General features: G+C 46.5%; 1 protein-coding gene and 1 non-coding gene across 2 annotated transcripts; one reads left to right on the forward strand and one right to left on the reverse strand.

The window, feature by feature from the left end:
• Positions 1-3,007: 3,007 nt before the first annotated feature.
• Positions 3,008-24,099, forward strand: LOC144486686 (uncharacterized). Its single transcript, XM_078204697.1, has 5 exons — positions 3,008-4,072; positions 16,807-17,658; positions 17,743-18,053; positions 18,446-18,545; positions 24,088-24,099. Exons 1-5 carry the CDS (start codon positions 3,326-3,328, stop codon positions 24,097-24,099), a joined length of 2,022 nt encoding a protein of 673 aa, XP_078060823.1. The 5' UTR covers positions 3,008-3,325.
• On the reverse strand, positions 15,137-15,210 carry trnar-acg (transfer RNA arginine (anticodon ACG)). Its single transcript has one exon. It is a non-coding gene; the product is annotated as a tRNA-Arg (tRNA).
• Positions 24,100-24,361: the final 262 nt, after the last annotated feature.

The following is a 24,361-nucleotide window of genomic DNA, read 5'->3' on the forward strand; positions in this document are numbered from 1 at the left end:
GTGTCCTGGGATGCATAGATTAGAGGGATTAGTGGGTAAAATATGTAGGGATATGGGGGTAGAGCCTGGGTGGGATTGTGGTCGGTGCAGACTCGATGGGCCGAATGGCCTCTTTCTGTACTGTAGGGTTTCTATGATTCTATGACAGATGGATGCGGAAGAACTTGACTTAGGGAGCAAGCAATCATGTTCTGGAACTCACTGACGATGAGAGTGGTGGAAGTGGAGACGACCAGTGATTTCAAAATAAAATTTGTCGGGCACTTGAAGGAATTAAACGTACTGGGGAACAGGGATATGGAGGAAAAATGGCACTGAGTGGATTCCCCGACAGAGACTGGGCACGGACTCAAGCTGCTGAATTGATTTATCTTGTGCTCTGCTGACTCTTTGACTGGAAAATATACAGAGTAGTTACAATACTATTCTGGAATTAAACAACATCAACTGTAATACAAATCCATAAATAATATACCTAATATGCACCATATAGTAAGAAGTCTCACAACACCAGGTTAAAGTCCAACAGGTTTATTTGGAATCACAAGCTTTCACAGCGCTGCCCCTTCATCAGGTGAGAAGGAGCAGCGCTCTGAAAGCTCGTGATTCCAAATAAACCCGTTGGACTTTAACCAGGTGTTGTGAGACTTCTTACTGTGCCCACCTCAGTCCAACACCGGCATCTCCACATCGTATACACCATATAACAACACCAGACATATCAATGTTGTTACGATCCTCATGGTCACCTTATAATAAACAAATTCCCACAAATCCCAATGGAATAAACTGAAAGACAATGTTTCATTTAAAAAAAAATTTTACTTTAAAAATTAATCTAAAATTAACATCACTGAATCATGCATTAAGAAACAGTATTTGAATAGACAGGATAAATTACACTTTAAAAAGCTCGGACAATAAAAACAGGTTCCACAAAATCACAAACATTTCCCCCTCAGTATATTTGGCTCTAATTCCAGTTCCAGAGAATTTCTCTGTCTCTGTATTTCCCAGGGGGAGAAAGAAAGTGTTTTCCTCACAGATGTTGTCCAGAGGAGGAAGTTGGAGTCTGTGTGTGAAGTTTGAGTCTGTGTGTGAAGTTTGAGTCTGTGGTGAAGTTGGAGTCTGTGGTGAAGTTTGAGTCTGTGGTGAAGTTTGAGTCTGTGGTGAAGTTTGAGTCTGTGTGTGAAGTTTGAGTCTGTGGTGAAGTTTGAGTCTGTGTGTGAAGTTTGAGTCTGTGGTGAAGTTTGAGTCTGTGGTGAAGTTGGAGTCTGTGGTGAAGTTTGAGTCTGTGGTGAAGTTTGAGTCTGTGTGTGAAGTTTGAGTCTGTGGTGAAGTTTGAGTCTGTGTGTGAAGTTTGAGTCTGTGTGTGAAGTTTGAGTCTGTGGTGAAGTTTGAGTCTGTGGTGAAGTTTGAGTCTGTGGTGAAGTTTGAGTCTGTGGTGAAGTTTGAGTCTGTGGTGAAGTTTGAGTCTGTGGTGAAGTTTGAGTCTGTGTGTGAAGTTTGAGTCTGTGGTGAAGTTTGAGTCTGTGTGTGAAGTTTGAGTCTGTGTGTGAAGTTTGAGTCTGTGTGTGAAGTTTGAGTCTGTGTGTGAAGTTGGAGTCTGTGTGAAGTTTGAGTCTGTGTGTGAAGTTTGAGTCTGTGTGTGAAGTTGGAGTCTGTGTGTGAAGTTTGAGTCTGTGTGTGAAGTTGGAGTCTGTGTGTGAAGTTGGAGTCTGTGTGTGAAGTTGGAGTCTGTGTGTGAAGTTGGAGTCTGTGTGTGAAGTTGGAGTCTGTGGTGAAGCTACAAACAGAAGCTGTTCTGTTTCAAATCAAACTGCGGGACTTGGAAGAAAATGATGGGAAGAGATTTTGCAAAGTCCCCTCCCCCACTCCCTCAGCTGGCAGCCCAGCACGCAGGCGCAGAGAGCGCTGCTGAGCCGAGCTGTCCGGAGCAGGCGCAGAGAGCGCTGCTGAGCCGAGCTGTCCGGAGCAGGCGCAGAGAGCGCTGCTGAGCCGAGCTGTCCGGAGCAGGCGCAGAGAGCGCTGCTGAGCCGAGCTGTCCGGAGCAGGCGCAGAGAGTGCTGCTGAGCCGAGCTGTCCGGAGCAGCCGCAGAGAGCGCTGCTGAGCCGAGCTGTCCGGAGCAGCCGCAGAGAGCGCTGCTGAGCCGAGCTGTCCGGAGCAGCCGCAGAGAGCGCTGCTGAGCCGAGCTGTCCGGAGCAGGCGCAGAGAGTGCTGCTGAGCCGAGCTGTCCGGAGCAGGCGCAGTGCGGCTGCCGCCAGCGGTCGCTCTCGATCTCTTTTTGGAGCAGCCGCCGTAGAGAGAGGGGGGAGGGGGAGATCACCGCGCGGCTTCTCGCTCTGGCCGGAGCCGCCAGCCGGTTGCCTGGAAACCTTGGCTCGAGGAGGTGCAGAGGGAGGGGAACAATGGGTGGGGGCGGGGCTCCCGTGGACGCGCGCCCGGGCCTGCGCACTGGAACCACAGGACGTCACATGGGAACAGACTTATTCCTATTGGCTAATTCAGGCTCGGTTATATTGTGCCATCACAATGCGGAAGTTGGCCAATGATTGAAACTTCCGCCTCTGTACAACATCTGGGAGGAAATCAATGTTTCCTCCTTTCCATTTCTTTTCTCATTCTGGAGGAAATTGGGGACTTGCAGCAACTGAATGGTAAGGAAGTGAATCCAGTCGGTATATTCCACACATTGTTCGGCCGGTCAGATAGACATGTACCTGTTTGGCAGCCTGCGTGGAGATTTTCAGCTCTCTGTGTTAAGGACAGGAAGGAGTGAGCATGGATCTGTCAATCAGCCTCAATCAGCACCTTCAGGAGAATTGGAAGGGTAAATATTAGATACAGCAGAGTGAGAATGGAGGGAGAGTGTGTGGGATGGAGATTCACAGCTTTTGGGGATTGAGAGAGAAAGAATGTTCCATAGAAACTGGAATTGTCTGTTCTGAATTTCTATCCTGTACTGACACTGATGACTTGTGTCAACTTGTTTTGCAGGATATTGAAAGAGGAATCACAGGCTAAAATCTCAAACGTCACATCTCGATCTGGCAGAGTCATATTCCTTGGGACCTGAATATCATCGGCCATTGAATCTGGAAGATTTGAAAAGATTTCAAACATTAATGTGACTGGAAAAGCATCAACACACTTCCACATTCAAGTGAGAGTGTTCCAGTGCACTGACTGAAGAGCTTTAACCAGTTACACAGCCTGAATAAATATCACACCATTCACAGCGGGGAGAGACTGTACCCGTGTTCTGTGTGTGGACAAGGCTTCAACTGATTGGCCACCCAAGGGAGAGGCAAGGACACCTGCACCATGGAGAAACCATGGAAATGTGCAGACTGTGGAAAGAGATACAGATACCCCTCTCTGCTGGATGCTCATCGGCGCAACCACACTGGGGAGAGGCCATTCATCTGCTTTGAGTGTGGGGAGGGATTCATTCGGTTCCCCCACCTGCAGACACACAAGCGAGTTCACACTGGAGAGAGACCGTTCACCTGCTCTCAGTGTGGAAAGGGATTCACTGTGTCATCCACTTTGCAGAGACACCAGCGAATTCACACTGGGGAGAGGCCATTCACCTGCTCTCAATGTGGGAAGGGGTTCAACCAGTTATCCAACCTGTGGACACACCAGCGAATTCACACTGGGGAGAGGCCATTCACCTGCTCTCAGTGTGGAAAGGGATTCACTCGGTTATCCGACCTGCAGACACATCAGCGCGTTCATACTGGGGAGAGGCCGTACACCTGCTCTCAGTGTGGAAAGGGATTCACCATGTCATCCACTTTGCAGAGACACCAGCGAATTCACACTGGGGAGAGGCCGTTCACCTGCTCTCAGTGTGGAAAGGGATTCACTCAGTTATCCCACCTGCAGACACATCAGCGCATTCACGCTGGGGAGAGGCCGTTTACCTGCTCTCGGTGTGGGAAGGGTTTCGCTCAGTCATCCGTCCTGCAGACACATCAGCGCATTCACACTGGGGAGAGGCCGTTTACCTGCTCTCAGTGTGGGAAGGGTTTCGCTCGTTCATCAAACCTGCAGAGACACCAGCGAGTTCACATGGGGAGAGGCCATTCACCTGCTCTCAGTGTGGGAAGGAATTCACTCAGTTGTCCCACCTGCTGAGACATCAGTGAGGTTACACTGGGGAGAAACCGTCCACCTGCTCAGCGTATAAAAAGGGTTCAGAATTTCATCACAGCTGCTGAGGCACCAACAAGTTCACAGGGGTTGGATTCTGCTGTTATTGTTTCTGCTCTCAATTACACCAGGACTGCATTCTGTTCATTCTCACAGTTGGTCAATGGGGAGGGTCGGAGGGTTTCTTTCTGCTGGACTGGCCGGTCTCACAACTTTGCCTCCAGTGGGCTGATGCTCTTTGAGTCTTGTTGCGAATACCTGGTTTCAAATTTCACAAGGATCACAGAGTGACAGGGTGTTAGGAAGTTCAGAGATATTTAGTCAGCATTTCTGTTTGAAACGCCCCCAGAAGCCCATCCAATTTCCTTTGTAATTGTTTACTGTCTCCACTTCCTCCACCCTCATAGGCAGCGAGTTCCAGGTCAGTACCATGCACTGCATCAAAATATTCTTTAATTTTTGTTTGAAAGATATTGTGAATATATTGTCCTGGACAATAAAGAAATTGGAATAACTCACCTTGGGTGTGGGTGAATGGAATATATCAATCTGGTATCCACCTACAGTCTAGAGGAAGTATGGAATGTGTAGCTGGAAATCCCTCCCTCACAGCACTGTGGGTGTACTTATACCTCAGGCATTGTAGCAGTTCAGGAAGGCAGTGTTGGCGCTGATCGTGGCCGAGGCAGCTACATACAGCCACATATTCTGTTATAATTGAAGGACTGCAGATTGAATGTGAGGCATTGTGGGACTGGACTATCTTGACCACATTCCTGTGACTGCTCAGTTTCTGCAATCACGGACCATTAAAGCTGCTTAGCAGGGCCCCGACAGAGGACCTGGTGAGAATATTTACTCAGAATGGGTTAGAATTAAACTTATTCCAGGACCGGCTGGTGTTCAGCGGCTGAGATACCCGAATCTGTAAAAAGGGGGTCTGACCAATCAACAAACAGTGGTAGGTAGTTGGTTAAGAAGTTAAAAAGCGTTCTCAGGCATTGTTTAAATTATTTTATCCCAAATTTGTGATAAGAACTGTGAGGGACATGTGACCCGATAGTCAGTGAAGTGACGGTATACTCCAAGTAGCACTGGACTGAAAAGCAGACCTCAGAGTAGATTCTAATGGTTATAAACTGACCCAAGCATGGCCAGTGAAAAATCAGAGCTCGAGTGAGGACTGGACAGGTCTCTTACCTGCTGTTTGGAAACTAAGAACAAGAAACTTATTGATAAAATTATTAGAGAATACAGCCAACGTTTCAAGTCTGGAAGACATTTCATAACAGCTCTTATGAAGGGTCATCCATACTTGAAACATTGGCTCCACTCTGTCTCCACAGATGCTGCCAGACCTGCTGAGCTTTTCCAGCATTTTCTGTTGTTGTTTCAGATTCCAGCATCCGCAGTATTTAACTTTTCTGATAAAATGATTAGTTCTGATTGGAATCCCCACGACCCTCCCGCAAAACAGAGGGAGTGGTGGCAAAGGGAGAAAAAGGATAAGGATGATAAAGTCTGGGTTCTGATTCTCCGAGCCCATGTAGAATAAACAAAATAAGTGAATATATTGTCCTGGACAATAAAGAAATTGGAATAACTCACCTTGGGTGTGGGTGAATGGAATATATTAATCTGGTATCCACCTACAGTCTAGAGGAAGTATGGAATGTGTAGCTGGAAATCCCTCCCTAACAGCACTGTGGGTGTACTTATACCTCAGGCATTGTAGCAGTTCAGGAAGGCAGTGTTGGCGCTGATTGTGGCCGAGGCAGCTACATACAGCCACATATTCTGTTATAATTGAAGGACTGCAGATTGAATGTGAGGCATTGTGGGACTGGACTATCTTGACCACATTCCTGTGACTGCTCAGTTTCTGCAATCACGGACCATTAAAGCTGCTTAGCAGGGCCCCGACAGAGGACCTGGTGAGAATATTTACTCAGAATGGGTTAGAATTAAACTTATTCCAGGACCGGCTGGTGTTCAGCGGCTGAGATACCCGAATCTGTAAAAAGGGGGTCTGACCAATCAACAAACAGTGGTAGGTAGTTGGTTAAGAAGTTAAAAAGCGTTCTCAGGCATTGTTTAAATTATTTTATCCCAAATTTGTGATAAGAACTGTGAGGGACATGTGACCCGATAGTCAGTGAAGTGACGGTATACTCCAAGTAGCACTGGACTGAAAAGCAGACCTCAGAGTAGAAATGAAAATAATTTGGTTCTGGAATATAACAAAAAAATTAAGAGGTGAAGTTTACAATCGAGTTTGTTTTGATTTTTATACTTGTGTAAAGTGGTATTATTGAGGGCCAAGTGTTTGCTGCTCACTCCCCATCCCTTTAGGTTCTGTAGAAAAGTTAACCCTTTCAGCAGACAGTTCATTTCTTTTCAAATCATCTGAAAACTCATGTCTATTTTAGTTTATAATTGAAGATTTATGGGAATTGGCTAAGATGGGCTTTCGGCATTTTTAAAGTATAAAAAAGTGGTCTTGAGAAGGCAATTTGGTAGAGAGAGGTGGAGGGAGAGATGTTTACAGAGAGGTGTTGAGAGCTGTTGGTTTTACAAGTTATCCATGTTTTTGGAGCGGTCACTTCATGTCCTGGTCTGAGAGGGATGGAGAGAAGTCTGTTCAATTGTTAATGTTAAACTTTCTCTATTAACTGTTAATCGACACTCCGTTTTTATCTTTCTGACTTGTTACATTTTTAATGATAAATAAACTTTCTGAATTCACCATTTAATGTGTTCTTTCTTACCATATGGTTAAGTCACTGGAACCTGGTGTGATTTACGATTAGGGAGGTTATTGTAAACAAGAGAAACCCCATAAATCTTAGTTCAAATAAATCAAAGTTCTGACAAATGGAATGTTATCCTTTATTACGAGAGAAAGTGAACCTCGGAGTAAAGATGTTCTGCTTCAGTTATGCAGGGCGTTGCTGAGACTGCATCTTGAACATTCGGTGCAGCTTTGTCTCCTATTTAAGAAATGATACAAATGCATTGAAAGTGGTTCAGAGGAGGTTTAATAGATTGCTTCCCAATTTTGTCCGATTTTCCTTGTCTTCACCTCTGACAAAGAGTAATCCTGACTCAAAATGTTGCCTCCATTCTCTCTCTGCAGATGCTGTCAGACTTGCTGAGATTGTCCAGCATTTTCTGTTTTTGTTTCAGATCCAACAACAGCAGAATTTTGCCTTTATACTAATTCTTGTTGGATAAGGGCATCAAAAGTATCGGGTATAGCACGAGAACGCAACACAAAAAGATCAGCCATGATGTAAATAAACGGTGGAGGAAACTCAAAGGGCCAAATGGCCGATTTCTGCTCCGATGTCGAATGTTGGTCACAGATTTCTGAGAATTCTGAACCAAGGCTGGAAGATTCGCCTTGCTTGTGTTCGTGGGAAAATGTCCAGGAGAACCATCACTGTGAAGGACAGTTCTGGGATTAAAGGTTGCCTGACTGGAAAAGGAAAACAATGGAAATAAACTGTTGAGGAGTAAAGAATCACTTTGGGCTGGTTTTTGGAGAAAGAGTGTCAACATTCCAAGGCAGGGTAAAATATATCCATTGAGTGGATATTTAATGGTGTTAAGAGTAAAAGGGCAAAGTTTAATTTTGCAGTTTAAGGGCGATGTTCCCTATAAAAAAGTGTTTAATCATTGTTGCTTCCAGTTTGTTGGAGTAAACGCCATAAACTTGAAGTTTTGTCATGTCATTCTTTAATTTACTCACTGGGTTTAGAATTTTTTTTAAAATTGTTGATCATCAGAGATCCTAACAGTTCATTTAAAGGCACACATTTCGACTTCCCATTTGAGCCTGGGCACCTTTCTGTCTCTATTGCTCGTGTCAATGACAGCCAGGCGATGGAGTTGAGGGCTAATATTAGCTGAGAATAACGGGGCCTGCGCCCCAGTTGGGAAACTGCCATGAGCGTCGCACTAATAGAGAGACTAATAAATAAACTTTAAGACATTGATTTTTACAACTTCATGCGGGTGATCAGTCCGTAGAAACGTAACCCTCTCTGGCTCCTTCTTTGACAGGAATTCTTGTGGAATTCAGCCTTGGGAGTCTGGTTCCTTCTCTGACAGTAATTTCCTTGGAACTCAGCCTCGGGAGTTTTCAGTATTTGGCTCGCAAGGAAGACGTTCAGAACCTCTACTTTTATCCACAAAGTGACGATTACTTCACGTCAGAGTTGGGCCTGTTGTATCATGACAATTGGTCAATTTGACCACTAGATTAATTTAACTGGATCCTCAATTACTAACACCACCACCTCTTATTATCTTAGACAGGAATACAATAGAACTGGTTCATACTATCCCTTTAGCTGATTCTATACAATCCCTTATTCACACAGTTTCAAATGTTGAGGCTAATCAGAGCTTGAAGGTCTCTCTCGCCAGGACATTTATCCTCATTGCACATTCTTTACATACACAGCAATTAAACTCTTACAGCAAATAAAACTCAATCTTTTACTATAACGACTGATTCATTGATTAACTATAACTCAATTAAGGCTCATTAATTTCTCATCTGTTCATGACTGGTAGCTAATAAATAGCTACCAGATGGGGCAGATGTTTGAGGGCAAATCAACATCTGGCGTGTGGGAGGCTTTCAAGTGTAAGTTGATAGGGATTCAGGACCAGCACATTCCTGTAAGGGTGAAGGATAAGTATGGCAAGTTTTGGGAACCTTGGATAATGAGAGATATTGTGAGCCTCGTCAAAGAGAAAAACGAAACATTTGTCAAAGCTAGGAGGCTGGGAACACATGAAGCAAGTGTGGAATACAAGGAAAGTAGAAAGAAACTTAAGCAAGGAGTAAGGCGGGCTAAAAGGGGTCACGAAAAAGCATTGGCCAGCAGGATTAAGGAAAATCCCAAGGCTTTTTATACATATATAAAGAGCAAGAGGGTAGCCAGGGAGAGGGTTGGCCCACTCAAGGACAAGGGAGGGAATCTATGCGCGGAGCCAGAGGAAATGGGCGAGGTATTAAATGAGTACTTTGCGTCAGTATTCACCAAAGAAAAGGACTTGGTGGATGATGAGTCTGAGAAAGGATGTGCAGATAGTTTGAGTCATGTTGAGATCAAAAAGGAGGAGGTATTGGGGTTCGTGAGAAACATTAAGGTAGACAAGTCCCGAGGGCCTGATGGGATATACCCCAGAATACTGAGGGAGGCAAGGGAGGAAATTGCTGGGGCCTTGAGAGAAATATTTGTATCCTTACTGGCGACAGGGGAGGTCCCAGAGGATTGGAGAATAGCCAATGTTGTTCCTTTGTTTAAGAAGGGTAGCAAGAATAATCCAGGTAATTACCGGCCGGTGAGCCTTACATCAGTAATAGGGAAATTATTGGAGAGGATTCTTCGAGACAGGATTTATTCCCACTTGGAAATAAGTGGACGTATTAGTGAGAGGCAACATGGTTTTGTGAAGGGGAGGTCGTGTCTCACGAACTTGGTCGAGTTTTTCGAGGAAGTGACGAAGATGATTGATGAGGGTAGGGCAGTGGATGTTGGCTACATGGACTTCAGTAAGGCCTTTGACAAGGTCCCTCATGGCAGACTGATGCACAAGGTGAAGTCGCATGGGATCAGAGGTGAGCTGGCAAGGTGGATACAAAACTGGCGTGGTCAAAGAAGACAGAGGGTATCAGTGGAAGAATGCATTTCTGAATGGAGGGCTGTGACAAGTGGCATTCCCCAGGGATCAGTGCTGGGATCTTTGCTGTTTGTAATATGCACAAATGATTTGGAGGAAAATGTAACTGGTTTGATTAGTAAGTTTGCGGGCGACACAAAGGTTGGAGGATTTGCTGATAGCGATGAGGACCAGCAGAGGATACAGCAGGATATAGATCGGTTGGAGACTTGGGCGGAGAGATGGCAGATGGAGTTTAATCCAGACAAATGTGAGGTAATGCATTTTGGAAGGTCTCATACAGATAGGAAATATACAGTAAATGGCAGAACCCTTATGAGTATTGATAGGCAAAGGGATCTGGGTGTACAGGTACACAGGTCACTGAAGGTGGCAATGCAGGTGGAGAAGGTCGTCAAGAAGGCATACAGCATGCTTGCCTTTATCGGCCAGTGCACTGAGTTTAAAAATTGGCAAGTCATGTTGCAGCTTTATAGAACCTTAGTTAGGCCGCACTTGAAACATAGTGTTCAATTCTGGTCGCCACGCTACCAGAAAGAGGTGGAGGCTTTGGAGAGGGTACAGAAAAGATTTACCAGGATGTTGCCTGGTATGGAGGGCATTAGCTATGAGGAGAGGTTGGAGAAACTTGGTTTGTTCTCACTGGAGCGACGGAGATTGAGGGGCGGCCTGATAGAAGTCTACAAGATTATGAGAGGCATGGACAGAGTGGATAGTCAGAAGCCTTTTCCCAGGGTGGAAGAGTCAATTACTGGGGGGCACAGGTTTAAGGTGCGAGGCGCAAGGTTTAAAGGAGATGTACAAGGCAGATTTTTTACACAGAGTAGTGGGTGCCTGGAACGCGTTGCTGGGGGAGGTAGTGGAAGCGATACGGTAGTGACTTTTAAGGGGCATCGTGACAAATACATGAATAGGATGGGAATAGAGGGATATGGTCCCCGGAAGGGTAGGGGGTTTTCGTTAAGTCAGGCAGCATGGTCGGTGCAGGCTTGGAGGGCCGAAGGGCCTGTTCCTGTGCTGTAATTTTCTTTGTTCTTTGTTCTAAATACAGTAATATTTAATGAACACATTTGGTTCATACAATGTGGTTGACTCTCAACTGCCCTCTGAACAAGGGCATCTAGGGATGAGCAATAAATGTTGGCCAGCCAGCGACGTCCATGTCCCACAACTGAATAAGGTTAATACAAGATATACTGGTTTGAAAAGACACTTGCTGCAAGCCAATAGCTTTCCTTCTTACTTGAACTGAGCAATCAACCTTACTCTTGAGCCAGATTTGACAGAATATAATGTCCTCCAACTGATCAAATTAATAGAAGAAATTCTTAGTTCAGACAATTCCTGCCAGCAATGCATCTTCCACAAGCATGCAGGTGAATCCAACATTCATTTTTAAAATAAAGCTCCAGTCACATGTTAGAATTTAACATGTCTTCCTTGACCTTGTTGCTGAGAATGTTTGAAGAGGCAGCAGGGGCACAATGGGTCACACGGCCTCCTTTTGTGCTCTCTGCTCCTCGTTTGCATTTGAAGTGGTAAATATTTGGGACTCACTTCTTACGAGCGGCTGAAGCAGAGATAATGGAATGTTTCCAAAAGGAAATTGGATGGGAACTTCAGGGAAATAAATCCGCAGGGACACGGAGAGAGAACAGGGCAACAGTTTGATCTATAGAGAGCCAGCATGGACTCAATGGGCTGAATGGCCCCATTCCCAATCCTAATGCCTGTCTGATCTAAAGAGAGAAATTTCAGCTGTTCCACTCCCTCCAACTCACTGAAGTCCCTCATCCCTGGAGTCATTCTCGTAAATCTCCTCTGCACCCTCTCTAAGGACTTCACATCTTTCCTAAAGTGTGGGGCCCATGTATAGGGTTCCATTCTAGAGGGATAGAATTGAATAGCAGGGAGGTTCTGTTCAACTTGTTTAGAACCAGGTTCGGCTACACTGGGAGCACTGTCAACATTTGTGATCTCCATTTAGAAAAAGGAAATAGAGGCACTGGAGAAGGAGCAACAAAGATTCACAAGAATAATCCCAGAACTGAGAGCATTTAACCTTCAGGAAAGGCTGGGGCTGCTTTTCTCGAGAAAAGAGAAGACTGAAGGGTGACCTGATACGATCATAAAGGGGTTCAATAATCCAATAGGGAGTTCAGTGAGAAACCTCTTTACCCAGCAAGTGAGTGGTTGAGGTGAACAGCATGAATACATTGAAGGGGAAGCTAGATACACACATGAGGGAGAAAGGAATAGAAGGATATGCTGATGGGGGGAGATGAAGAGGGGTGGGTGGAGGTTCATGTGGAGCATAAATACTGACACAGACCAATTGAGCCGACTGGCCCGGCCCTGTGCTGTAGACTCAATGGAACAGAGACAAATGTACTTACTGTAGATCTACTTGTAGTGGGAGGAAAAACATTATTTACTATCCAGGATAAAATAAATGTTCTTCGTCGGTTTGTGTGGGTCATTTCAGTGGAAATGTGCTCTCCCAGGCTCAGAGAGCATCAACCCACTGGAAGCAAAATTGTGAGAGCGGCCAGTCCAGCAGAAAGAAACCCTCCAACCCTCCCACTTCACCAACTGTCAGAATGAACATGGTTCAGTCCTGGATGTGATTAACAGCAGCAATAACAGCAGAACCCAACCCCTGTCATCACTTGTGAACTCGCTGGTGTCTCAGCAGGAGGGATGAACTGGTGAATTTCTTCCCACACACAGCAGCTGTGAATGGACTGGTGGATCATCAGTTCCTGAGAGCTTTTGAAACCACTCCCACAGTCAGAGCAGTTAAAGGATCTCTCCTGGGTGTGAGGGACATTGTGCATCAGCAGCTGGGGTATCGAGAGAATCCTTCCGCACACACAGAGCAGGTGAATGGTCTCTCCCAGTGTGAACCCGCTGGTGTCTCCTCAGTGTGCATGCCCTTCCAAACCTCTTTGTGCAGTGAGAGCAGCTGAACGGTCTCTCCCCAGTGTGAATGCGCTGGTGATCTATCAGATGCTCAGAAATTTTGAAGCCACTCCCACAGTCGGAGCATTTAAAGGGTCTTTCCTGGGAGTGAGTGACTTTGTGTCTCTGCAGGCTGGATAACCGAGTGAATCTGTTCCCACACTCGGAGCAGGTGAACGGTCTCTCCCCGCTGTGAACTTGCTGGTGAGTCAGCAGGGTGGATGACTGACTGAATCCCTTCCCACACACAGAGCAGATGAATGGTCTCTCCCTGGTGTGAACTCGCTGGTGTCTCTGCAGTGTGGATGACCTCTTAAACCTCTTTGTGCAGAGAGAGCAGCTGAACGGTCTGTCCTCAGTGTGAATGCGCTGGTGGGACACCAGTTCCCCAGAAATTTTGAATTCGCTCCCACAGTCCGAGCATTTAAAGGGCCTCTCACTGGTGTGAGTGACTTTATGACTCAGCAGGTTGGGTAAATTAGTGAATCCCTTCCCACACACAGAGCAGGTGAAAGGCCTCTCTCCGGTGTGAACTCGCTGGTGTGTCAGCAGGGCGGATAACTGTGTGAATCCCTTCCCACAGTCAGAGCAAGTGAATGGTCTCTCCCCGGAGTGAACTCGCTGGTGGTTCCGCAGGTTTGATGATGATCTAAATCTCATTGTGCAGAGAGAGCAGCTGAACGGTCTGTCCTCAGTGTGAATGCGCTGGTGGGACATCAGATCCCGAGGACTTTTGAAGCAACTCTCACAGTCAGAGCATTTAAAGGGTCTCTCATTGGTGTGAGTGACTTTGTGCGTCAGCAGGGCGGATGACCGAAAGAATCCCTTCCCACACACATTGCAGGTGAACGGTCTCTCCCCAGTGTGAATCCGTTGGTGTGCCCGCAGTTCGGAGGACCGAGAGAATCCCTTCCCACACATGGAGCAGCTGAACGGTCTCTCCCCGGTGTGAACCCGCTGATGTCTCCGCAGTGTGGATGACCATTTAAATTTCATTGTGCAGTGAGAGCAGCTGAACGGTCTCTCCTCAGTGTGAATGCGCTGGTGGGACCCCAGTTCTCCAGAGCTTTTGAATCCGCTCCCACAGTCAGAGCATTTAAAGGGTCTCTCATTGGTGTGAGTGAGATTGTGACTCAGCAGGTGGGAGAACTTAATGTATCCCTTCCCACAGACTGAGCAAGTGAAGGGTCTCTCCCGAGTGTGACTGCGTTGATGAATTTCCAAATCACAGGGCAACATGAATCCTTGTCCACAATCGTCACATTTCCACAGTTTCTCCATGATGCGGGTGTCCTTGTGACTCTCCAGGTTTGATGATCAGTTGAATCCTTGTCCACACAGAACACGTGTACGATCTCTCTTCACTGTAAACGGTGCAAAAGCTCTTCCCACTATCAGTGGACTGGAACACTCTCACTCGGGTGTGTTCCAGTCACACTGATGTTTAAAATCTCCTGAAGCAAACAGATCAGACAAACATTGCTTTTCTAGATTCAAAGGTCAATGATATTCAGGTCCCAATAAATCGAATGACTCTGTCAAATCTTAATGTGATGTTTAGTTTGAAATTTCTGTCTGTAAGTTCTCACCTCCTGATATCTATGAAAGGAATTTACAACAGACATCACTGTCAGTACAAGATAGAAATTCAGAACAGACAATTCTAGTTTCTATGGAACATTCTTTCCTCTCTCATTCCCCAAAAGCTGTCAATCTCCATCCCACACACTCTCCCTCAATTCTCACTCTGCTCTCCTGAGTATACAACCTCCCAAGTCTATTGAAGGTGCTGATTCAGGCTGATTAACGGATCCATGCTGACCACTTTCTATATTGGACACAGAGATCTGAAAACCTACGTGTAACGTCCGGCCTACGTGCTAGAAATTAAAATCTGTGCCATATGTGGGACTGGATAACTGGATTGGGAGAAGGAGAAGGATGTGGGGAAGAATTTTATTTTGGTGCAGAAAGGTCATTACCTGGAAGCCGCTGCCTCAGGGGGTTGTGGAAGTGCAAATGATCCATGATTAATCTTCAAGCTGACAGCCACGTTAAAGTTTTACATTTGGCCATAAATGAGCAGACTGATGCTGTGTGTAATGCACTGTATTACCTGGTTACAGATACATGAAGAATGTGAGGAGGATTTTTATTTCGGCAGCGAGTGGTGACCTGGAAGTTAAAAATTCAACAAGTCCCCAATTTCCCCCAGAATGCAAAAGAAACGCAAAAGGGGAGAAAAGAAAGTGTTTTACTCACAGATGTTGGCCTCTTTTAGGTCAAAAGGAGCTCACAAACTATTTTTCAAATTGACATCGAGCCAGCCAGGAGTTCGAACCTGGAATCTTCTGATCCGTAGTCAGACGCGTTATCCATTGCGCCACTGACCCACACTCTCACAGATGGTGCCGACAGGAGGAAGGTTGAGTCTGTCTGAAGCTCAATCTTCATTCAGAGAGAAGCAGCAGCAGCTTTGCTGGGCAGGAATGAGCAGCTGAACAAGCTCATTGTGCAACTTCCGCATTCAGACCATGGGGGAGCTCTGATTGGCTGGAGGAGCAGAGAACTTCCGGTCCTCCAGAGTTCCCATTGGTCAGCACGTTAGAATGTTCGCGGTGGGGGGGGGGGGGGGGAGAGGTCCCAACCGCACATGCGCAGCTTCCCCTCTCCCTTGGACATGCGCAGCCCCAGGCCTTTGGGGAGTGGACAGATTCAATCTCCCTCTTGTCCTCAGCATTCCTCCTGTGGGATAGTAACTGTTGGACTGCTTTTGTTAAACTCGTTCTGTGATTTTAAAGGGTTCAGTAGTGCAATGGACACAGTTAAACAGTCCTTAAAAGAGGCCAGCATCTGTGAGTAAAACACTTTCTTTTCTCCCCCTTTCAGGTGAGGAATTCCCACTCACCTGAAGAAGGAGCTGAAGGCTCCGAAAGCTTGTGGCTTTTGCTACCAAATAAACATAGAAACCCTACAGTGCAGAAGGAGGCCATTCGGCTCATCGAGTCTGCACCGACCACAATCCCACCCAGGCCCGACCCCCACATATTTACCCGCTAATCCCTCGAACCTACGCATCTCAGGACACTAAGGGGCAATTTTTAACCTGGCCAATCAACAATTTTTAACCTGGCCTGCACATCTTTGGACTGTGGGAGGAAACTGGAGCACCCGGAGGAAACCCACGCAGACACGAGGAGAATGTACAAACTCCACACAGACAGTGACCCGAGCCGGGAATCAAACCCAGGACCCTGGAGCTGTGAAGCAGCAGTGCTAACCACTGTGCTACCGTGCCACCCTGTTGGACTTTAACCTGGTGTTGTTAAACTACCCAGGACAGGAAGCAGTGAGCATGGATCTGTCAATCAGCCTCAATCAGCACCTTCAGGAGAATTGGGAGGGTGAATATTAGATACAGCAGAGTGAGAATGGAGGGAGAGTGTGTGGGATGGAGATTTACAGCTTTTGGGGAATGAGAGAGGAAAGAATGTTCCATAGAAACTAGAATCGTCTGTTCTGAATTTCTATCCTGTGCTGACATTGATGAATTTTTCAAACTCGTTTACAGGATATGAGAAGGTGAGGATTGACAGACCAAAATCTTGAAACAAACATCACATCAGCATTTGACACCCTCACTCAATTCATCGGACCTGAATATTATCAGCCTTTGAATCTGGAAGGAGAAATGTTTCCCTGTTCTGTCTGCGTCAACAGGCCTTTAATATCAATGTGACTGGAAAAGCACCAAGGCGCAGATACACCCGAGTGAGAGTGTTCCAGTGCACTGAGTGTGGAAAGAGCTTTAACCAGTTACACAGCCTAAAAATACATCGCAGCATTCACAACGGGGAGAGACTGTACCCACGTTCTGTGTGAGATTTAACTGACTGTTTAACCTGGAGAGTCACAAGGACACCCGTACCATGGAGAAACCGTGGAAATGTGGGGACTGTGGGAAGAGATACAGAGCCCCCTGTGACCTGGAAATCCATCGACGCAGTCACACCGGAGAGAGGCCATTTACCTGCTCTGTGTGTGGGAAGGGATACATTCAGTTATCCCACCTGCTCAGACACAAAGTCACTCACAGCAATGAGAGACCCTTTAAATGCTCTGACTGTGGAAGCAACTTCAAACGTGCTGCGGATCTGAGAGAGCACGAGCGCATTCACACTGAGGAGAGACCGTTCAGCTGCTCTCTCTGCACAATGACATTTCGAAGGTCATCCATCCTGCGGCAACACCAGCGAGTTCACACTGGGGACAGACCGTTCACCTGCTCTGTGTGTGGGAAGGGATTCACTCAATTATCCAGCCTGATGAAACACAAAGTCACTCACACCCAGGAGAGACCCTTTAAATGCTCTGACTGTGGGAGAGGCTTCAAAAGCTCTGGTGAACTGATGTCCCACAAACGCTTTCACACTGCAGAGGGACTGTTCACCTGCTGTGTGTGTGGGAAGGGATTCAATCGGTCACCCCACCTGCAGACACACCAGCGAGTTCATACTGGGGAGAGGCCGTTCACCTGCCCTGTGTGTGGGAAGGGATTCACTCAGTCATCCCACTTACAGAATCACAAAGTCACTCACAGCAATGAGAGACCCTTTAAATGCTCTGACTGTGGGAGCGGCTTCAAAAGTGCTGCGGATCTGAATATCCACCAGCGCATTCACACCGAGGAGAGACCGTTCAGCTGCTCTCACTGCACAAAGAGGTTCAAAACCTCATCCAATCTGCGGGTACACCAGCGAGTTCACACTGGGAAGAGGCCATTCACTTGCTCTGTGTGTGGGAAGGGATTCACTCAGACATCTGGTCTGACAACACACAAAGTCACTCACAGCAATGAGAGACCTTTTAAATGCCCTGACTGTGGGCGTGTCTTCAAAAGTGCTGCGGATCTGATGATTCACCAGCGCATTCACACCGAGGAGAGACCCTTCAGCTGCTCTCACTGCACAAAGAGATTTAAAAGTTCATCCAATCTGCGGAAACACCAGCGAGTTCACACTGGGGAGAAACCATTCCCCTGCTGTGTGTGTGGGAAAGGATTCACTCAGTTGTCCAGCCTGCTGAAGCACAAAAGCACTCACACCCAGGAGAGAGCCTTTCAATGCACTGACTGTGGGACTGGTTTTGAAAGCTCTCATGAACTGTTGATTCACCAGCGAGTTCACACTGAGGAGAGACCATTCCCCTGCTCTGTGTGTGGAAAGGGATTCACTCAGTCATCCAGCTTGCTAAGACACAATGTTACTCACAGCAAGGAGAGACCCTTTAAATGCTCTGACTGAGAGGCCGGACTCAAAACCTCTCAGGAACTGATGATCAACCAGTGCATTTACACAGGGGAGAGACAGTTCAGCTGCTCTGTGTGTGGGCGTGGCTTCAAAAGCTCTGGCTAACTGGTGTCCCACCAGCACACTCTCATTGCACAAAGAGATTTAAATGGTCATCCAACCTGCAGGAACACCAGTGAGTTCACACCGGGGAGAGACCATTTACCTGCTTGGTGAGTGTGAAAGGATTTACTCGGTTATCCAGACTGCACAGACAGAACATCACTCACACTCTGCAGAGATCCTTTAAATTCTCCGAATGTGGGTGCGGCTTCAAAAGCTCTCAGGAACTGATGATCCACCAGCGCATTCACACTGGAGAGAGGCCATTCAGCTGCTCTGTATGTGGGAAGGGATTCACTCAGTCATCCAACCTGCAGGTACACAGCGAGTTCACACCGGGCAGAGGCTGTTCACCTGCTCTGACTGTGGGAAGGGATTCACTCAGTCAGCAAACTTGGTGAAACACCAGCGCTTTCACAAGTGATTACAGTTCTGGGATTATTCTTGTGAATCTTTCTTGCCCTTTCTCCAGTGCCTCTGTTTCATAGAATCATAGAAGGCCATTCGGCCCATCGAGTCTACATCGACCACAATTCCACCCAGGCCCTATTCCCACAACCCCACATATTTACCCTGTTAATCCCCACAAACACTAGTGTTAATTTATCATGGCCAATCAACCTAACCCACACATCTTTGGACTGTGGGAGAAAACCGGAGCACCCGGAGGAAACCCACGCAGACACAGAGAGAACGTGCAGACTCCGCGCAGACAGAGAACCGAGGGCGGAATTGAACCTGGGTCCCTGGCGCTGTGAGGCAGCAGTGCTGACCACCGTGCCACAGTGCCAGTGGTTAGCACTGCTGCCTCACTCCTTTTTCTAAATGGAGATCACAAATAGAACATAGAACAGCACAGCACAGGAACAGACCCTTCAGCCCACGATGTTGTGTCGAACATGATGCCAAATTAAACTAATCCCTTCAGCCTGCCCTTGGTCCATATTCCTCTATTCCTTACAAATTCATGTGCTTATCTAAAAGCCCATTAAACACCCCTACCACATCTGCCTCCACCACCGCTCCTGACAGCGCGTTCCAGACACCTACCACTCTGTGTGTAAAAAACTTACCCCTCACATCTCCTTTGAACTTTCCCCATCTCTCCTGAAGTGCATGCCGCCTAGTAATAGACATTTCAACTCTGTGAAAAAGACTCTGACTGTCAACCCAATCTATGTCTCTTATCATTTTGTAGACTTCTATCAGGTTTCCCCTCAGCCTCCACCGCGTCAGAGTAAACAACCCTAGTTTGTCCAGCCTGTCCTTATAGCTCATACCCTCTAATTCAGGCAGCGTCCTGGTAAACCTCTTCTGCATCCTCTCCAAATTCTCCACATCCTTCCTGTAATGCAGCGAACAGAACTGAATGTAATATTCTAAGTGTGGCCTAACCTAACTTTTATAGAGCTGCAATATGACATCCTGACTCTTGTACTCAATAAAGGTAAGCATGCCTTTGGGAGCTATGGACTTGAACCGCAAGATCCCACTGTACATCAATGCTGTTCAGGGGTCTGCCATTAACTGGATACTTACCCTGAACATTTGATCTCCCAAAGTGCAGCACCTCATACTTGTCCGGATTAAAATCCATCTGCCATTTCTCCGCCCATATCTGCAGCTGATCTACATCCCACTGTATCCTTTGACAACCTTCTACACTATCTACAACTTCATCTAGCTTTGTGTCGTCTGCAAACTTAGTAACCCACACACCCACATTTTCAGCCAAGTCATTGATATATATACCACAAATAGCAGAAGTCCCAGAACAGATCCCTGTGGAACACCACTGGCCACGGACCTCCAGCCAGAAAACATCCTTGCACCACTATTCTCTGACTTCTATGGGCAAGTCAATTCTGAATCCAAGTGGCCAAGTCACCGTGAATCCGAGTCTTCCTAACCACAGACCACAGTCAGTAAGGATAGGCAACACCTCCTACCATGATCATCCTCAACACTGGTGCCCCACAAGGCCGTGTCCTCAGCCCCTCCTATATTCCTTATACACCTATGACAGTGTGGCCAAATTCTCCTCCAACTCAATTTTCAAATTTGCTGATGGCACCACTGTAGTGGGTCGGATCTCAGACAATGACAAGATGGAGTGCAGGAAAGAGATAAAGAACCTGCTGAATTGGTGCGACAACAATAATCTCTCCCTCAATGTCAACAAAATGAAGGAGATTGTCATCGATTTCAAGAAGCGTAGTGGAGAACATGCCCCTATCTACGTCAACAGGGACGATACAGAAATGGTCGAGAACTTCATGTTTTTAGGTGTCAAGATCACCAACAACCTGTCCTGGTCCCCCCATGCTGACACTATAGTTAAGAAAGCCCACCAATGCCTCTACTTTCTCAGAAGACTAAGGATATTTGACACATCAGCTATGACTCTCACCAACTTTTACAGATGCACCATAGAAAGCATTCTCTCTGGTTGTATCACAGCTTGGTATGGCTTCACAGCTTGGTATGGCTTCACAGCTCCAGCGACCTGGGTTTGATTCCCGGCTTGGGTCACTGTCTGTGTGGAGTTTGCACATTCTCCTCGTGTCTGCGTGGGTTTCCTCCAGGTGCTCCGGTTTCCTCCCACAGTCCAAAAGATGTGCGGGTGAGGTTGATTGGCTATGCTAAAATTGCCCTTAGTGTCCTGAGATGCGTAGGTTAGAGGGATTAGTGGGTAAAATATGTAGGGGTATGGGGGTGGGGCCTGGGTGGGATTGTGGTCGGTGCCGACTCGATGGGCCGAATGGCCTCTTTCTGTGCTGTAGGGTTTCTATGATTCTATGATTTCTATGATTCTGCTCTGCCCAAGACCACAATAAACTACAAAGGGTCAGGACACATATTAATGGACTCAAGAGCAGCTTCTTCACTGCTGCCATCAGACCTTTGAATGGACCTACCTCACATTCAGTTGATCTTTCTTTGCACCCTTGCTATGACTGTAATACTACATTCGGCACTCCCTCCTCCCACCCACTGACTCTGCCTCGGCAAAGCAGGCAGAATAATTAAGGACCCTGCCCACCCCGGACATTCTCTCTTCCACCTTCTTCCGTCGGGAAAAAGACACAAAAGTCTGAGGTCACGTACCAACTGACTCAAGAGCAGCTTCCTCCCTGCTGCCATCAGACCTTTGAATGGACCTACCTTGCATTCAGTTGATCTTTCTCTGCAACCTCGCTCTGACTGTAACACTACATTCTGCACCAGCTTCTTTCCTTCTCGATGAATAGATTATCCATTTTACTGTAATTTCCCTCACTGTGTGTCCATGTGCAGTGTGTTTAATTGGATCCTGATTGTTTTGAACTCAGTTTCTCTCTGGAGTGTGTGTCAGTGCCTTGATGATGTCACAATGTTGTCTCAATGCCCTGGCCACATGAACCATTTCATCTCCTGCTGTGTCTCAAGTAGCTGTGTGTGTTTGGGACCCGCTCTTCACTCCATCTCACCATGAATTTAGGCTTGCTATTTTTCACATGTAACAAATCACATCTGCACACTCACTCCGGTATCCCAAAATCATGTCACACATTCTTAACTCTCAGATGCACGGATGAAAAGATCAAAGTGAGTGTCTGTCTTTCTTATCTCCCCCTGTTATGGTGCTGATATTTCATGTAGTGGCCGGGCTTTCAAATGTGGATTTTTAAAAAACAAAGTTCATGGACAAAGATGCAAATATCTCCCAGAGAAAGTGATCAACTTATTCATCCCAGCTACACATTCCAGCCTTTCACTAGACTGTAGATGGATACCAGATTGATATATTTCATTCAACCACACCCAAGGTGAATTATTCCAATTTCTTTATTGTCCAGGACAATATATTTACAATATCTTTCAAACAGAAATTAAACATTCCCATTTGATTTCAGGTATTAACATATTCTGTTAGTTTGTTCTTTATTGTCAATGTCAGGCTGGGGTTGTTCTCCTTGGAGTAAAGGAGGTTGAGGGGAGATTTGATCGAGGTGGACAAGATTCTGACAGATTTAGATAAGGTGGACAAAGAAAAGCTGTTCCCATTAGCTGATTGGACAAGGACGAGGGGGGACACAGATTTCAAGTTTCAGGTCAGAGATGCAGGGGGGGGCGGGGGGGGGATGTGAGGAAGAATATTTTGATGCAGCGAATGGTAATGACCTGGAACTCGCTGCCTACGAGGGTGGAGGAAGTGGAGACAATAAACAATTACAAAGGAAATTGGATGGGCGTTTGAGGGGTATTAGACAGAAATGCTGACTAAATATCTCTGAACTTCCTAACACCCTGTCACTCTGTGATCCTTGTGAAATCTGAAACCAGGTATTCGCAACAAGTCTCAAAGAGCATCAGCCCACTGGAGGCAAACTTTGTGAGACCAGCCAGTCCAGCAGAAAGAAACCCTCCGACCCTCCCCATTGACCAACTGTGAGAATGAACAAAATGCAGTCCTGGATGTAATTGAGAGCAGAAACAATAACAGCAGAATCCAACCCGTGTGATCACACCGTGAGTTCACACCAGGGAGAGACAGTTCACCTGCTCTGTGTGTGGGAAGGAATTCACTCATTCATCTCGCCTGCTGAGCCACAATCTCACTCACGCCAATGAGATCCCCTTTAAATGCTCGGATTGTGGAAGTGGTTTCAAAAGTTCTCGGGATGTGATGATCCACCAGCACATTCACACTGAGGAGAGACCGTTCAGCTGCTAGCACTGCACAGAGAGATTTAGAACGTCATCCCACCTTAGAACCATAGAAAATCACAGCTCAGAAACGGGCCTTTTGGCCCTTCTTGTCTGTGCCGAACCATTTTTTGCCTCGTCCCACTGACCTGCACTTGGACCATGTCCCTCCACACCCCTCTCATCCATAAACCCATCCAAGTTTTTCTTAAATGTTAAAAGTGACCCCGCATTTACCACTTTATCCGGCAGCTCATTCCACACTCCCATCACTCTCTGCGTGAACACCTGCAGGAACACCAGCGCGTTCACACCAGGGAGAGACCGTTCACCTGCTCCGTGTGTGGGAAGGGATTCACTCAGTCATCCAGCCTGCGGAGACACCAGCGAGTTCACAAGTGATGACAGGGGTTGGATTCTGCTGTTATTGCTGCTGTTGATCACATCCAGGACTGAACCATGTTCATTCTGACAGTAGGTGAAGTGGGAGGGTCGGAGGGTTTCTTTCTGTTGGACTGGCCGGTCACACGACTTTGCTTCCAGTGGGTTGATGCTCTTTGAGCCTGGGAGAGCACATTTCCACTGAAAGGACATTTATTTTATCCTGGATAGTAAATAGTGTTTTTCCTCCCACTACAGGTAGATCTAAAATAAATACAGAAAGAACTGGAAAAACACAACACGTCTTGCAGCATCTGTGGAGAGAGAAACAGTGTTAATGTTTCACACTACTGGATTGGGAATCAATCTTGTAAACCTCCTCTGAACTGCTTCCAATGCATTTATATCCTTTGTTTAATAGGAGACAAAATTGTACCCTGTGTTCAAGGTGCAATCTCAGCAACGCCCTGCACAACTGAAGCAGAACATCTTTACTTCTATGTTCAATTTCTCTCAGAATAAAGGATAGCATTCCATTTATAAGAACTTTGATTTATTTGAACGAAGATTTATGGGGGTTCTCTTGTTTACAATAACTTCCCTCATCGTAAATCACACCAGGTTCCAGTGTCTTAACCATATGGCAAGAAAGGGTATTTTAAACGGTGAATTCAGAAAGTTTATTAACCATTAAAAATGTAACAAGACAGAAAGATAAAAAAGCAAAGTATGGATCAACAGCAAAAGGAGGAAAGCTGAACTTTAACTTCTCCATCCTTCTCAAACCAGGACATGAAGTGATGGCTCTGAAAACGTGGATAACTTGTAAAACTAACAGCTCTCAACGTCTCTCTGTAGGGCACAGTGTGAGGCACTGCTGCCTCACAGCAGAGGGTTCGAGTCCCGGCTTGGGTCACTGGCTGTGCGGAGTTTGCCCATTCTCCCCGTGTCTGTGCAGGTTTCCTCCGGGTGCTCCAGTTTCCTCCCAAAGTCCGAAAGACGTGCTGGTTGGGTACATTGGCTATGCTAAATTCTCCCTCAGTTTACCCAAACAGGCGCCAGA

The sequence above is a fragment of the Mustelus asterias genome, unplaced genomic scaffold (genome assembly GCF_964213995.1).
Source record: "Mustelus asterias unplaced genomic scaffold, sMusAst1.hap1.1 HAP1_SCAFFOLD_430, whole genome shotgun sequence".
Taxonomy (NCBI): Eukaryota; Metazoa; Chordata; class Chondrichthyes; order Carcharhiniformes; family Triakidae; genus Mustelus; species Mustelus asterias.

Bases quoted from the DNA above. Each gene is read 5' to 3' on its own strand.
- LOC144486686 (XM_078204697.1), top strand. From the start codon at position 3,326: ATGGAGAAACCATGGAAATGTGCAGACTGTGGAAAGAGATACAGATAC. The intron at 4,073-16,806 runs GTTCACATGGGG...CCCTGTGACCTG, and splicing joins ACCTGCAGAGACACCAGCGA to GAAATCCATCGACGCAGTCA. The intron at 18,054-18,445 runs GTCATCCAGCTT...CGGCTTCAAAAG, and splicing joins TGTGGAAAGGGATTCACTCA to CTCTCAGGAACTGATGATCC.